This window comes from Stegostoma tigrinum, chromosome 6, assembly GCF_030684315.1.
Source record: "Stegostoma tigrinum isolate sSteTig4 chromosome 6, sSteTig4.hap1, whole genome shotgun sequence".
Taxonomy (NCBI): Eukaryota; Metazoa; Chordata; class Chondrichthyes; order Orectolobiformes; family Stegostomatidae; genus Stegostoma; species Stegostoma tigrinum.
The window spans coordinates 2,659,280-2,675,276 of NC_081359.1; the positions used below are offsets into that span (position 1 = coordinate 2,659,280).

Here is a 15,997-nt window from a genome sequence, read left to right on the forward strand (position 1 = left end):
CAGGTGTTCATGTATCCTGGTCATCAGTTTCTTCTCTGTTTGTCTAATGTAATGTTTATTGCACTCACTGCATGGTATTCCGTATATCACGTTGGTCTTGTCTAATGTCGGTATCAGGGTTTTAGTCTTTGTAAACATTTGATGCAGTGTTGCTGTAGGTTTGTGTGCAATCATGCGGTCAGGAGTCTGGTAGTTATTTCTGATTATATTTTTGATGTAGGGTAGCGTTGCTAGTATCTCTATTGTACCGTGTTCTCTGACTGTTGTTTGTTTTGTGAGCATCTGTGGACTAAACTTCTTGGGTATCAGTTGTTGGTGAAAACTTTGTGTCGGTGTTCCTCTTCCATTCTCTGGAGTTCTGGGGTGTTGCAATGTGATGCAGCTCTGATTGTGTATGGTGGGGTGGTTGCTGTTGAAGGATCTGGTGTGTGTGCATGGCCTTCCTGTATACTTGGATCCAGAATTTGCCATTAGTCACTTTGTCCACCATTACATCTAAGAATGGGAGCTGTTTGTTGTTTTCTTCCTCTCCAGTGAAATTTATGTTTGCAGAGATGTTGTTGACAAGTTGGTGGGTTTCTTCTAATTTTGTGTGGAGAATGGAAGACGAACACGTACACAGTTTTCACTAACAACTGATACCCAAGGAGTTTCGTCCACAGATGCCTACAAAACAAATGACAAAAACAAATCGAACTAGGGTTCTTGGCCCTCTGCAGCAGCAGTGCTAACCACTGGGTACTAGGCTGCCCCATGACCATCCCTAATTATCTGCAGAGTGAACTTTTAGTCGATATTGGAAGCTGTGTTGCAAAAGGGCAAGACAGAACTTATGTTATTGGATCTCAAGGTGTTCTGCTTCCCTACTTCTCCTTCAAGACCCAGAGTAAGATCCATCCTTTGACCAAGGTTTTAACCACCATAAATATTTCCCAATTTGTCTTGGTGTCCACTTTTGTTTTAATACATTTCTGTGAAGTATCTTGAGGCACTTTTTCAATGTTAAAAATGCTATTTAAATGAAAATCCTTGTTAAATGGTTACAGTCAACATTTAAAGGCACATAGTTACTTAAAATAGAGAGTCAGCAGTTATTTCAGTCTTGTATGTTCAGTATGTTTCAAACCATCCCAAAGGCTATATACTCAAAAGGGTAGTGGCGTAAATAAAATAAACAGATATACAAATGCCTTAGTTTTGAAAGTACAGACTCTCTGTCCAGTGAAGAGGTTATGTAGTGTTGAAGGATTGTTTCCTTTAGGTTTAAAGGCTTGAGAGATTTGTACAGAGGTGGAACTGTCGGTAATCAGTGGATATGAACTTTTAGCTTGCACCTGCAGACGAGCATTGTAGATGAAGAATCTTCTTTGGCAACTGTTTAATAATGATTAGTAAGTACACAAAACATTTATTTGAATCAAAGTATTTAAGATGCTGAAGATCTGAAATTAAAACAAAAAATGCTCGAGAAACTCAGCAGGTCTGACAGCATCTTTGGAGACAGAAACAAAGTTAACACTGAGTCCAATATAAAACTTTTCCAATTGGGTTCCATGGAGAAGTGTCATATTTGGCACAAAGTTAACTCAGTTTCTCTCACTTTGGATGCAGCCAAATCTTCTGCATATCTCCAGCATTTAGTTTGTATTTGTTTTGTTACTGTCTGTTTGATCATAGCCAGACAAACTCTAAAAACTTACCAATCCATTTAGTGCCAAGTTCTTTCCATTCCAATGCAAACTTTGCAAGTTGGTTATTGACTGATTTTCTCCCCCAGCTGGGAAAATAAATTTATTGGAAACACAACATGAAGAAAGCTATAGCCTAGGCGTTATACAGCACACAGAGAAAACAGCACAAAGTGTTCTTCTGTTTTAGTTTCATTGCAGACCATTTATCTAAACCATTGTCTCCTAAATATAAAGTCACTCAAATAATTCTGGAAAGCGTCTTAAAAAACAGAATCAATATTATATCTTAATTAATCATAACTATAAGTGAGATCAAAAGCAATAGTGCCATAAGACATAGGAGTGGAAGTAAGGCCATTCGGCCCATCAAGTTCATATAGAAGTAAATTCCTATAAATTCTCTGTCCATTTCATCCCAAATTAATTGTTGTAAAATATTTAAATTTGAGTTGTTTAAATATTTACTGAGGTTCAATGATATCAATTACACTCCTCGATTATTTGATTGCCCATGTCTTGCAGAATTGGCTTTCACTGGTTTACACCTATTTCCCACATTTTAGTCAGGATTGCTGTAGCAAGTGCTCATATTCTCAAAAGTGAACCAAGTTAACACAAGCCAAGACACCAACTGGACTACCTACAAGCTTTTCATTCACAGTGAATAGAAGAACATGATGTGAAATGAAAGTGAACTGTTTCATCGGTTCAAGTTCTGTTTGCACACATTTTTAGCTGTGATCCAAGAACGATCACATTTACCCACCTTTACCATTGAAAATTCAGCTAGCGTTCTCAATCATTCATGGCTGATTATACTTGCAATTGAACATCACTTGCCATAATGGTTATTGATCTTTGCAATATCTGGGAGGTTACTATGATTGAGAAACTGAAGGTTGAGAATCTGCATAGCACTTAAATTGAAAGTCTAACTTAAAGCGAAAAGTTTAGAACAAATATGAATTAATATTTCACACCATGTAATGTAAATAAACAGGTCTAACTTGTTGAAGGAGACCTAAGGTTTTCCTAGTTTTAAAAACAGACACTGTTTATACAAGATGTTTCCACAGTTGTTGGAATAAATTACGCACCGCGTATCAGAATCCCATGTTTCGCCACTATTGGGATATACAATCCATCCTATTTCTGGTCCCCTGGCTTTATTGGCACTAAAAAGGAGTGGACTAATTATATCAGGAGAGCAGCAGTTTAATCCGACAGCCATCAACTGATTAGATTTAATTGCAAATTTCACCGCATCTTCGAAGTTCTCTCCATGGGAAATACATTTCCCATCCTGGAATATAGATAGAAATAAAGATTAGAAAACCAAGGTAAAAATTACACTACAGATCCATATTCAGTCCCAGTGATTCTAAGAATAAAACTGCAATGTGTGTGTGAAATAGAGATTAAAGGAGGTACTTTAACTATAGATAGTTGCTAGCCAGTTGATATTTGCGCAGTTTATCTTCCACATGAGTTTTTCCATTGTTACCGTCATCTCCATGTTGTTTAGATTCCCGCAGGACGATCAGTCCATCCAGTAGAAAGGCCAAGGAGGGGGGTGCTGGGAATTGAGCAGAGTGGGAGCAAGCAGAAACAGCCCTCATTATTCTTCCGGATCCCAAGACTGCTCAATCGTCCTGACTCCACCAATGTTATTTTAAAACTTACCTTTCCATGATGCCCTCCGTTGCCAAACAATTTTTACCGAGCTGAGCATCCCTGGTATTTGGCTGCATTGTGGGTCACTAAAACTGCAAATGACCTCAGGAAATATGGGACTGGATTTAAGCTCACAAAGTCCCCACTCAGTTACCTCAGTGTCTGCACCAAAAACGACGTCCAATGGGGACAGTCTGATGTCCCAGCAATAACCTGCACTCCTGCAAGGTGCTCCTGCAACCACAGAGCTGCCAGACACCCAATTAACTAGGAGTTCGCTGAGCCAATACTACTTATCCTGAGGGGTGGTATCCTAGCTTCAGCTATTAGCAGAAAACTGACTGTTAAATGACAGTGGAGCAGCTGATCACCTCCAGGCCAGATTCAACACGAACATCTTGTGGGAGGGTTGGGGACTGAGGGCAGGGGGGGTGGAAATCTCGTTGATGGTTATTGATTGAGAGAACTATTTTGATTCTGCTCCTCCATCACGTGGAGAGAATTATAATTCCCCTTGGAGTCCTTACTTTGGCTGATCTCAGAGTGGTATTTTCTAATAAAGTTTACAAGTCTTAGACTGCCTTTCAAACGCGTCATTGTAGAAAGGCCTTTTCTGTACGAGTTGTTCAAAAGAAACCCAATTTGCCTTGGTTTGATATAATGACAAAGTCTTTAGTTGTATCTGTTCTATTCTTTCTTTACAAGAGATGCAATGTTACAACAGAAACTTTTAATTTCACTGTGTAAAATAAGCTTTGTTAAATAATATCCTAATGGCATTTAGTATGCCAAGAAAATTCATAACCAGGAAAAGCATTAAATACTTAATTTCAATCCCAAGATACAATTTTTCTAATTATAAACCTCAAGGTTATTCATCACTCATTCTCTCACCCCTGGCTCACAAGCCCTGGGTTTGAATTTTGAATGTCCAAGCTGTTTGCCTAACTGCTGACCTACACACGATCACAGACATCACTTTTATGTGAAGAAATACTTGGTAACATAATTTCTGAACTTAAATTTTACTAGTTTGTAACAGTTGGCTGGATATTACATGCCCTTGCTAAGGTTGAGGAAGGGGAGGGGGTGGTGAGGGTTGGTGCTGTTTTGTTAAAAATGCAAATAACCCACTTTAACAGGAGCTGGTTGCCTCTTTCTCCCTTTCATGCTTAACATAGCAAGGGGCATAGGGGAGGTGTACTATTTCTGGAAGGCTCCCTTTTCCCATTGAAGGCATACCAAGAAGGTAGTGCATCACCTTGCTATCAACATAAACGACACAATCCAAGCTCCCTTGCCTCTTCCATATGATAGGCAAACCTTCCTGCTCAATAACCCCTTGGCTTACCTCACTCCAGGATCCATAGCTGTTTTACTTGGGGGTGTGCCTACAACCAAGGCAGCATCCATTACAGAACTTTTGTCCAATGTACTAAATTGTTTGGGTTCAGACCATTTAGAACTACACTGAGCAGAAATAAATCCACTGTAACTCAAAGCTACAAAAACTGTTCTCGAGACTGGGTCATCAATATAACCAAGATAACAAAATGTGAAGCTGGATGAACACTACAGGCGAACCAGCATCTCAGGAGCACATGTGCTCCTGAGATGCTGCTTGGCCTGCTGTGTTCATCCAGCTTCACACTTTGTTATCTTGGATCCTCCAGCATCTGCAGTTCCCATTATCTCTCATCTATATAACCAAGACTAGTCTTCAGTGGTGCTTATGCTAATCTGTGTGCTGGAAAATGAGCTAATTATTTAACCTGCATTCACTCTATCCAAGGTGTCGCCAGGACATACAAAGGCAAACACATTTTGCATAGAGGTCATAGTAATCAGAATTCAAGAGAAAGCCCAGAAGCTCCACCAACACTTGTTTGGAGAGAAATAAAATATTTTCTATGGCTCATAAACCAATGTATACAGTAGAGAAACAACAATTATATTCTGTCACAAATTTCCGAGTCCTGCTTCTCTGGCAAAAATCAGGCTTTCCATCTTTTCCAACCTCAGGAATTTCAGGACCCAAAACTTTTTACCATATTCAACTTTAGCACATATAGCTCAGAATGGTAACCCTATTGAATTGGCAGTTTAGCTCAGAATTCAATTTGCTTTGTTAACTTTACATTAGCCAGACACGGTCAGCATTCAGTCTACAATGACTCCTAGATTCCTTTACCATCTTTTGCACTGTTTAATTTGACATCACTCATAAGCCCAATCATAGCCATTTGTTAAAGCCTACACAGTATTTTAGAATTCAATAATAAAGCTAACTTTCATTAATAATTCAAACTTATACCTAAGTACCTTGACAGAAAATGACAGCCAAGCTTTAGCATTAGGAAATTCCCGAAGAAGTTCCACCAGAGCTTCTCCTTCTTTCTGACTAGGAATTGTTTCCATAGCAATGAGATCCACTCCTGCAGTTATCAAAGACTGCATCTGAGGTCGATGCCAAGTTTTTAATTCCTGCAACAACCAACAAAAGATTACGTAGCATTTTAAAATTATTTCATAAATGATCCATGTGAATACTAAAGAAATGTGAAATCTGAAAATTATATACAATTTTAACTGATATTCACTTCTTAGAAGGTATTTTGTCTTACACCACCATACAAATAGTCTATACTTTTCTAAGGAAGTAAAATCAGAAAAAAATCTTGACTAGATTTCCATTTTTCACAGCTGATGATCTAAACATTTAACTTTGCAGAACTCTAAGTTTTATTAATGTTTTAGGAAAGAAAATTATGTATTTTTAACATCATAATAATAGTCCAGTCCTCCAAATTTTTTAAAGGACAACAAATACAATGACTTGATCCTTTAAGGGAAAAAAAAATTCTATTTACATAAGTAACAGTTTTCACAGCAACTGTAAAATGCAAAGGGAAGCTGGCTATTCTAATAGCATCCATGTCTCTTTCTGGCCAGGAACTTTTATATTTTAGATATTTAAATCAAGCATTGGCAACCAATATTCATAGAAACATTAAAAAAAGGAGTAGGCCATTCGACCCATCAAGCCTGCTCCATCATTCTTTATGATCATAGCTGATAATTTAACAGCCTGTTCCTGCTCAGCTGGCAAGATGGCTGGCTCATATGCAGGCTGACACGAACAGCATGCATTCAGTTCGTGCACTAAGCTGAAGTTATTACGAAGGACTCTCCTTCTCAACCCCTTCCTCTCACCCGAGGTGTGGTGATCCTCAAGTTAAACCACCACCAGTCGTCTTTCTTTAGTGAGAGAGCAGCCCTATGGTCCAGTAGGACTGTGGTGATTTTACCTCTTAGCTGTTCTATTCTTCATACTAAAGTAGACGAGTTCACATTTTCCCACGTTTCTCCACATCAGTTTTTACATTATGCATTCATCATTCTACATCTTCCCCATGCAAACTTGATTGTGACTCAAGTATGGAGCTCCTGCTTTGCAAATTTAGCCCGCCACTGCTAGTACTCCTGAAGCAGAGCCTCTTTTGTCCCATTCAAGTTGTTGGTACCAGGGGCAGGGACAGAAATCAACAGCCTGGTGCTGCTCCTGGCTTCCACACTCCCAACCCAAGCAAAGCAAGTCTCAGTTACTAGGCCCTGATGTACCCACCTATCCTGAATCCTAGTTGGTAATCAGATGGACGACATCAACTGGAAACTCTCCCTCATGCTCAAGTTCCTCTCCAGCCCATAGCAGATGTCTGGACCCCTAGCACAGGCAGGCACAGCCTTCTGGACTCTCTCTCTGCTAGAAAGAACTGTATTTATCACTCCGACTACACTGTCCGTTACTGGCGCAACATCCCTATTTGCTGCTCCCACTTGAATTACTTCTTGTGCTGTAGAACAATGGTCAGGCTGCTCATCCACCTTTTAGACCCCTCTTCCATCAACACAAGCTGCACTAACATCAAACCTGTTGGTCAACTGTGAGGGCTGAGGGTCTTCCACTTCCTACTACTTTATCTGTTTATGTTCCTTACTTGTAGTCACACCCTCCAGTCCCTGACAAATCACAAAATGATATCTCAAGGGGAGTGACTATCTTTTGCAACGTGTCCAGATAACTTCATCCAACCCAATGTATCACAACATCTTCCAGCTCTCTGACTCAAGAGACAAAGCTGCTTGAGTCACAGATACTTATTGCAGTTGTATTTATGGGGATCACAGTGGCTTCCACCAGACTCCACATACGCAGCCACAACATATCACCTGCCCTGCCATTTTTATATGTTAGTCAAGTTATTTTCCTTAGTTAATCCATAAACATTAAAGCCTACAATACTTTATACTAATAAGCTTTACCACTTCTAGTAAAACATACCACTCCACTGAGGCCTTACTAATGAATTATTGTGTTTCAGTAGATTCTTATTTCAATAAAAGCTATACTTACACTGATTAAAATTAAAACAGTAAACACTCACTAACTAATCAGTTATCTTCTTTGTCATCTTGCGACACTTAAGTTCTGATTGAACCCCCACCTTGTTCCTCAAACTCAAGGTTGTCACTAGGTCACACCCTATATTTGGGAAGCAACTTATACCTTGTATTTCTACAGAGGGTGAATAAAAAAAGATATAAAAGTAAACACCATTTTCACCTCTGGATCAGATTCTAAATGAATCAATTCCAAACCACATCACTCTGTCTCCATTTCAATTCATCTTAGTTTCTTCTGCAGGCATCCTCTTGCTCTAAATACAACTAAATTACTTGAGGTTGATATGATTGAGGCATTAACAAAGCAAGTTTTCCTTTCCTGGGGAACGTTGAACACTTTATTCAAAACTTGGATATTGTCCCTTCCACTGTAAAACCTGGAAAAAAAAATCCATCCAAAACAGTGATTATCTTTTCACAAAAGTTTGTGGGGCATTGGTTATATTGGAAATCTGGAATTATTGACTTCATTGGCATGAAGTATTTTTTAAATTCATTCACGGGATGAGGGCATCATTGATGCTAGGTAGCATTTATTGCCCATCCCTAATTGTTCAGAGTCAACCACATTCTTGTAGGTCTGGAGTCACACATAGGCCAGATCAGGTAAGGATGGCAGTTATCTTCCTTAAAGGACATTAGCAAATCAGATAGGTTTTTCTGACAATTGACAAGGGGTTCATGGTCATCATTTGATTGTTAAAACAGTTATTTTACTTTATCCGCCACGGTGGGATTTATACCTGGGTCCCCCGAATGTTATCAGGGTCTCTGGATTAACAGACGAGCGATAATACCACTGGGCCATTGCCTCCCCATATTCATGAGATGCTATCAAGATTCAAACATCTGGCATGGACAGGAACATCAGGTTTCACTTCCACATGCAATTTCTCAACCTACTAAAATTCTCAACCTTTAGACCAGCAAAATAATCATTCCATGTCTTTTTAGCCAAACTTAAACATCTAAAGATACTACATACGAATATGTCAAAGAATATACAGATACAGATGTCTCATTAAGATAAGGTAACTTTATCAGTCATTCATATAAGATCATACACAATCTGATGCAATACCTCAGTAGTCATCGATTCAACATAATTTCCTGAGTATTCGGAACCATCATGCAGAAAAGCTCCATAAGGCCCAATGGAACCTGCAATGAGAGGTTTTCTCCTCTCTCAGAATCACAAAATATTTTAATCAAATCATTGATAAGTTAACATGAACACGTAAAATTAATTACACTAGATAAAAATACTCAGAAGGGGCCAGCAAATCTATCTAGTGAAGAACTTAGCTATTCTGATCAGTAAATTCATAGGTTTAACTCATCTTGGGAAATGTTAATTACACACAGACAGTTTGATGGCATTATGGAAACACAACCTTTATTCCCAATCGTTGACATTACTGTGAGACCCTTATTAAGATGGGCATGTGGGCGCCGAGCTAAAACAAGATCAGGCTTGGCTGTGTTGCTTTGCATAATCAAATAATCTGCTCACAGTCACTGTTAAAACTCATACCAAAGAATCATTTTAACAAAGTACTGAAAGGAACGTAAATGTTCTTTACACAACGCTTCTGTTTGTATTAGTGCTTTCAAGCGAGGAGGAGAAAAATTGGAAAGAGTGAAAAAGTAAAAAGTGGAACATGGAAATGTTTACTGCACGTAATAAGGCATGATTCCACTAAATTGCATCAATATTAGTTATTTCTAATAATATGAGAAAATGTGTTCATAAAGTAATGATTTCCCCACTCCTCTGTTTTTGATAGCTGTCAAAAGTATACGCACAGAAACAGGCCATTCTGCTTACGAACATACAAGCTCTCTACAACAGTACGCATCTCATGCCACTCGTTCAATTTTTCCATGTAGCCCTGCAAACATTTCCTCATTAGATTATGATCCAGCTTTCTTTTGAAAGCCATGACACAATCTGCCACCACACCCCCTGACAGTGCTTTCCAGATCCTAACCACTCATTTTTTTTTGGGGGGGGGGTGGGCGGCGGCACTTTTTTCCATGTTGCCATTGCTTCTTTTGATAATCATTTTGAATCTGCCTTGTTTAGTTCTCAGTTTTCCTACCAATGGGAACAGTCCCTTCCTTTATCATCTGTGCAGGTCCTTCATGAATTTTGAATAGGTCTATCAAATCTCTTTCCAACTTTCTCCAAGAAGAACAGGTGCAGTTTCGTTGTTTCTTGTCTTTGGATCCATTCTCCAGAATCTTTACAACATTTCATATGCATTTTTATCTCACTTCCTAAAGTCTTGGCCCACAGAAATGGAGGTAATACTCTAGTTAAGGGAAAAATCTGTGTTTCTAAAAATTTATCATAACTTCCACATTCAAACACTATGACCCTCTTTAGAAAACCCAGGATCCCATTTGCTTTATTAACCACTTCTTTAGCTACACATATACCTGAAGGTCCCTCAATTCCCACATCCCCTTTAGAATACTTGTCATTTACAGCGTTTGAGAACAGTAGTAGTTTTCAAGTTTGCAATACTTCTGGTCTGTGCCAACACACAGAAATTTATGAACTTGACAAAAATCACAGATATTAATATTGACTAAAATTTCACACTAACATTGCCCACTGACTACAAGGAATTTGCAAACTCAATATTTCAAAGTGCCATTTCATTCACTGGAAAGTACAGATTTACATTTTGCTTCTCAATTTATTCAAGAAAGAAGTCTGAAAGCCAAGTCTCGATATTGTTAAAAATAAAATCTCAACAGCTGCAAATTTACCTGAGCTTCTGGATTCTGAGAGAAACTCAGCAACAGCCTCTTTAGCAATGTATACACCTGACTGTAAAAGCAGAGCTGCCTCCTCTGATTTCAAACCAAGATATTTAACAAATCCTGCCAGAGTCGCCTGGTATGTGGCCGTGGTAATTATATCAGCACCACTCGAAAGATACCTAGAAGTGAAAAAATAATTTTGAAAACTATTTTGAAATATAGAGGTACTATGTGAATCATCTGCATGCAATGACACATCAATTTAACCACAAGATGACAGATTTTCGATTAGAAATATCAGAGTTAAGAAGGTGATATTTGTTTGGTGGTGCAGAGCAAGATTGGAATAAATTTGTTGTAATGGTGTTTACTGAGACAAGGTATGCGTACAAAATATTAATAGAAATGGGGACAGTACTGGATAGATAAAGGGTAGGGTGGAAGTTGTTAGCCATCCTTTCCATTTCATGTTGCCTATCCTTCAAGTAGATAAGTGCCTGATCCACATTGTTTGCACTCCTGTTTACCAAAGCAAGGGGAGATACATACAACAGAAAGGCTTACCATAATTTTCTAATCACAGATTGCAGAATCACTGAATTGTTGCAGCACAGAGAGGCCATTCAGCCCATTGTGCCTGCACCAACTCTTCAAACGAGCATCACTACCTCGTGCCAGTGTCCTGCTTTCCACCCAAACCCTTGCACACTACTTCTATCCAACATCTCTCAACTGAACCTGCCTACACCACATTCCCAAGTATTTCATTTCATACCATAACTACTCGTCATGTGAAAAAGCATTTTCTCACATCACCTTTGCTTTGTTTCCACATCATTTCGAATTTATGTCCTCTCATTCTTGTTCCTTTTATGAGTGTGAACAGATTCTCTACATCGGCTCTGTCCAGTCTGTGCATGAATTTGAAAACCTCCATCAGATCTCCCTTCCAAGGAGAACTGTCCGAACTTTTTAGTGCCATTCTTGTAAATTGCTTCTGCACTCTCTCTGTTGCATCATCCCTAGTAATTGGGGTGCTAGCTGTATGCCTGAAGTCAACCCTATCTAGGATCCCAGTCCATTTGTACATAGGTCAAATTAAAGATTAAAAACAAAACGAATGCAGATGCTGTAAAAGCTCCGGCAGCGTCTGAGATGGAAAAAACAGAGTTAACGTTTCAGGTCCAATGATCCTTCTTCAGAACTGATGGTAGCTGGGGAAACGTCAGTTTATATGCAGAAAACAAGGGAGCGGGATGGGGTAAGGAGTAAACGATAGGATAGAGCTGAAAGACAGAGAAGAGCAGTAGGACAGACAAAGAGTTGGTAACAATCAGGCTGGGAGGGTGAATAGTTGTTAATGGGGATTGTTAGTGACTAACAACAGGTGGTGTGTAATGGCAGGCTATTTAATAAAAGGCCTGGTGTCTGGGGTGGGGTGCTGGAACATGAGAGAGTTTAGGCCTTAAAATTATTGAACTCAGTATTGAGTCTGGACAGCTGCAGGGTCCCCAAGCAGAAAATGAGATGTTGTTCTTCCAGCTTGCATTGAGTTTCATGGAACACTGCAGCAAGCCAGAGACAGAGATGTTGGTCAGGGAACAGGGTGGTGCATTAAAGTGGCAGGCAGCAGGTAGTTCAGGATCTTTTTTGTGAGCAGAACATAGATGTTCTGCGAAGCAGTCACCCAGTCTACGTTTCATTTGCTCAGTGTAGAGAAGACTACATTGTGAGCAGCAGATGCAGTAGACTAGATTCTGGGAAGTGCAAGTTAAGCGTTGCTTCACCTGGAATGTATGTTTGGGCCCTTGGATACTGGATGGGAGAAGGTAAATGGGCAGGTGTTGCACCTTCGCTGGTTACAGGGGAAGGTGTTGTAGGGCTGTTGGGGGTGAAGGAAGTATGGACCAGGGTGTCCCAGTGGGAACGGTCCTGCAGAAAGTGGACAAGGGAGGGGAGGGAAACATGTGTCTGGTGGTGGCAAAAATGGCACCTGATGATCTTCTGGATGTGGATGCTGGTGGGATGGTATGCAAGAACAAGGGGAGCCCTATCGCTGTCGCTGGAGGGACCAGAAGGGGCAAGGGCGGAAGTGCAGGAGATGGGTCGGAACTGACTGAGGGCCCTGTAGACAACAGTGCTGGGGAATCCTCGAATGATGAAGAAGATGGACATTTCACAGGCTTCCTTGTTGAAGTTGGCCTCATCTGAGCATACACAGAGACGGAGGAACTGAGAAGATAGTTTTACTTTTCGACAACAATTTATTTCTACTATACCTAAACAGCACTTTTATATACCATACAATAAAGTGAGTTTTACTTCGTTAAAAAGTCTCGCACCTCTCTAACTTTATGACAACCCTAATTATGAGATATTATTCCACCGTGGCCATTATCTATGCTGTGGGTCTTTGGAGTTGTATTGCCAATTTTGTACCAAGCAATGTTGAACTTGGGACAATTTTGACAATTGAGGGGCCACTGGATTACAAACTGTAGGGAATCTAATCTAAACAAAAGGTCTACAATCACTTCAGATAACAGAACTAGTCCCATTTGCCAGCATTTGGGCCATATCCCTCTAAATTCTTCCTATTCACATACCCATCCAGATGCCTTAAATGTTATCATTGTACCAGCCTCCACCTCTTCTTCTGGCAGCTCATTCCATGCATGCACCACCATCTGTGTGAAAAAATTACTCCTCCGGTTCTTCTTAAATCTTTCCCCTCTCACCTTAAACCTATACCCTCTGGTTTTGGCCTCTCGACACCCCTTTGGGCTAAGACCTTGGCCATTCACCCTATCCATGCACCACATGATTATATAAACATCTTATATTCTATGGTTCTATATAAATGCATGTACTTTCTTGCTGATTTACACAAAATAAAAAGTGTCCCTCTGAGGGTGCTTAGTGATTTAGCTCAGGTGTGATCTAAATGCAGCACGCCAACATTCACTGTCTGGGCAGAAATACCTAACAGCAACACACAAAGTATAGCACCTAGCTGGGGTTGTTGAATTCTATATTGCAGCTACAGAATCAAAGCCCAGCACCAGTCAGCTCCTCCAGAAGAAGAAACAAAACCTTCATTGTGGATTTAAGGTCTTCTAAGACTGGCTGAATCAAAACAAGCAGAAATTGAGAGGAATAGGGCATTTATCATAGCAATTAAAATGTGAGCTAAAAGAGATTGCAATGAAAACAAAACAACAGCTAGGCAGGAGGGTGTTACAAGATATCAATAGTAATACAATTAGCACTCACGATAGCTGGTACTGATGCACTACATAACCAGGCCAAAAGCAATTCAAAAGCTACCAAGACTGCGATATAACCCTTAATGGAAATACAGCATAACTGATGGATCAAATAAACTCTCTGCACACTAGTTCTCAAGAAATGCTTTTTGGACACAGGAGCGCTCACTGAGAAATAAACATGACCACAGACAAATACATCCTGCCAATGGTGATTCATGAAGCGCTACTGAAACTCACCTATCTCCACAGATTCTGACAGCTCTGCTAAGAGTTTCCAACATGGTCCATTTTTGTTTTATGTTCCCGGAAGCTGCTTTTTTTGTGGATAATGGCACCTCATGTTTAACATTCTCCTACCCACTTATGTACAGTGGATTAAGCTAACCGATTCCACAATCAATATATTAAATCGAAGTTTCAAACAGGACAAATCCAATCCAACCAACTAACAAACTATTAAAGAGCCTTTACAAGCATCATTAAAAACAAATGCAGATTCCTGATGCACTTTAAAGAAATTACAAATTTCCCTCATTGTACTGCTTCAAAGATTGCCACAACAATGCCACAAAAAAGGAAGTGAAAACAAGTGTTATTTTGCGAAAATAAAAGTTTGATAAAATAAACACATTGAAGGTGACAGTAAGCAAGCCTAAAGCATGTGTATCAAGTACATCATAATACTTGAAAGGTGTGCAGATGTCTGTTAAATGTCAGGTCCTTTTCAAGTTCACAATCCCAACAATGGAAAGCAGTCTAGTCAACAACTAAACTTAGCTCTATTTCTAATATTGAGCTACAGAACAAAGTATCCAAAAAAGCAAAAAAAAATCTCCAAACAAAAATAGCTACTTCTTATTACCTTGTGTGCACATCTTTGATTGCCTGTGGATTAGTTTTCAATATTCTGGCACTCCACAATGGATCATCCTATTAGAGACAAAAACATTAATACAAGAATGCAATTTAATCTACACTTTCTGTGCCATTAGTTCAAATCAGAACAATAAAATTCTTCCCCAGAGAGCATATCAATCTAGATGAGCCAGATAGCTATGGTTGGTATGCTACATACGGTCATAGTTATACTCTTCTGCTTTCTATTTCTAACTCTAGCAAAGTTATTTTCAGGGTTATATTTCTTTTCTGAATGTGACATCAATTGACCTTTGACCTGTTATTTCAAAACCATGCGCAATAAAACTATCTAGTTCATTTCTTTTATAGAATTACATTAATAGTTTTGATAGCTATTCAGCTTTTTTCTCAGCTAGCTTTGTGATAACAGTGGTCTCCACGTACCAAATTAACTCTGGTCAAGATTCAGACAATAATTATTGTGGAACACTTTGTAAGATCGCATTTTAGGTCTTATCATTTGCAATTTTTCCAACCCAGCAGCAAAGAGAGCTGGAAGTGGAATCCTGGACTTTTGAGATAATCTATTTTCCTGTTGGGGTCTAGTCCAGGGAATGACTAAAGCTCCCTGAGCAGTGGACTGTTGTGGATCAATTTTTGAGAATGCAGTGATATGAATTTTCCAGGCAGGTAGGAGCATGGTCAGATGGTTGCCCTTGGCTTAACCTTTCTCTCTATTATCAACTTTACCTCATAGTTGGCTGGGTGTGGGGCTGGTTCACTGTCCTCTCTTTGAACTCAAGTTTTGTCAACTCCACAACTCACTCGAAGCTCACTTAATGCTAGTGGTCTTAGTGCTAGCAAGAAAAACCAGGTAGGGCAGCAAACAATGAAAATGTTGAGTGCTGAGAGAGTGGTGCACATGTGCACTCTCAACCTAAACATTCCAGGCATAGCTGAAAATGAAACAGCATCCTGGTGAAGGTATAAAACATATTTTCTTGGCTCACAAGTAATTCTAAGATGCAAGTGAAAGAAAGAGTTAAGTAACACCACAACCAAAGGATCTGATCTAAGCTGTGCACAGCTGCCACATCCAGTCATAAAAGGTGGTGAACAATTAAACAACTCATGAGGAATGTGCATCCACTTATCCCCATTCTCAATAATGAGGCAACTCAGCGCATCAGAGCTTAAGCATTTGCTACAATCTTCATCCAGAAGTGCGAAGTGCACAATCCATCTCAGCCTTCTCCATAGGTCCCCAGA

The 15,997-nt window shown here is 39.5% G+C and overlaps 2 protein-coding genes across 5 annotated transcripts in view; one reads left to right on the forward strand and one right to left on the reverse strand.

Moving 5' to 3' along the window:
- ercc5 (excision repair cross-complementation group 5) overlaps window positions 1-15,997 on the forward strand; it is a 113,062-nt gene that overhangs the window by 35,703 nt on the left and 61,362 nt on the right. The window lies entirely within an intron of this gene.
- Window positions 1-15,997, reverse strand: part of zgc:172121 (uncharacterized protein LOC337599 homolog) — a 38,100-nt gene that overhangs the window by 16,826 nt on the left and 5,277 nt on the right. For 3 of the 4 annotated variants that reach the window (XM_048532787.2, XM_048532784.2, XM_048532786.2), the window contains exons 2-7: window positions 14,733-14,800; window positions 10,608-10,780; window positions 8,911-9,014; window positions 5,688-5,849; window positions 2,789-2,994; window positions 1,701-1,777 (exon numbers count right to left, since the gene is read on the reverse strand). In XM_048532787.2, coding sequence (XP_048388744.1) covers window positions 1,701-1,777; window positions 2,789-2,994; window positions 5,688-5,849; window positions 8,911-9,014; window positions 10,608-10,780; window positions 14,733-14,800 — 790 coding nt within the window. The remainder of the gene's footprint in view (window positions 1-1,700; window positions 1,778-2,788; window positions 2,995-5,687; window positions 5,850-8,910; window positions 9,015-10,607; window positions 10,781-14,732; window positions 14,801-15,997) is intronic. The other variant, XM_048532785.2, reaches the window with a different exon arrangement.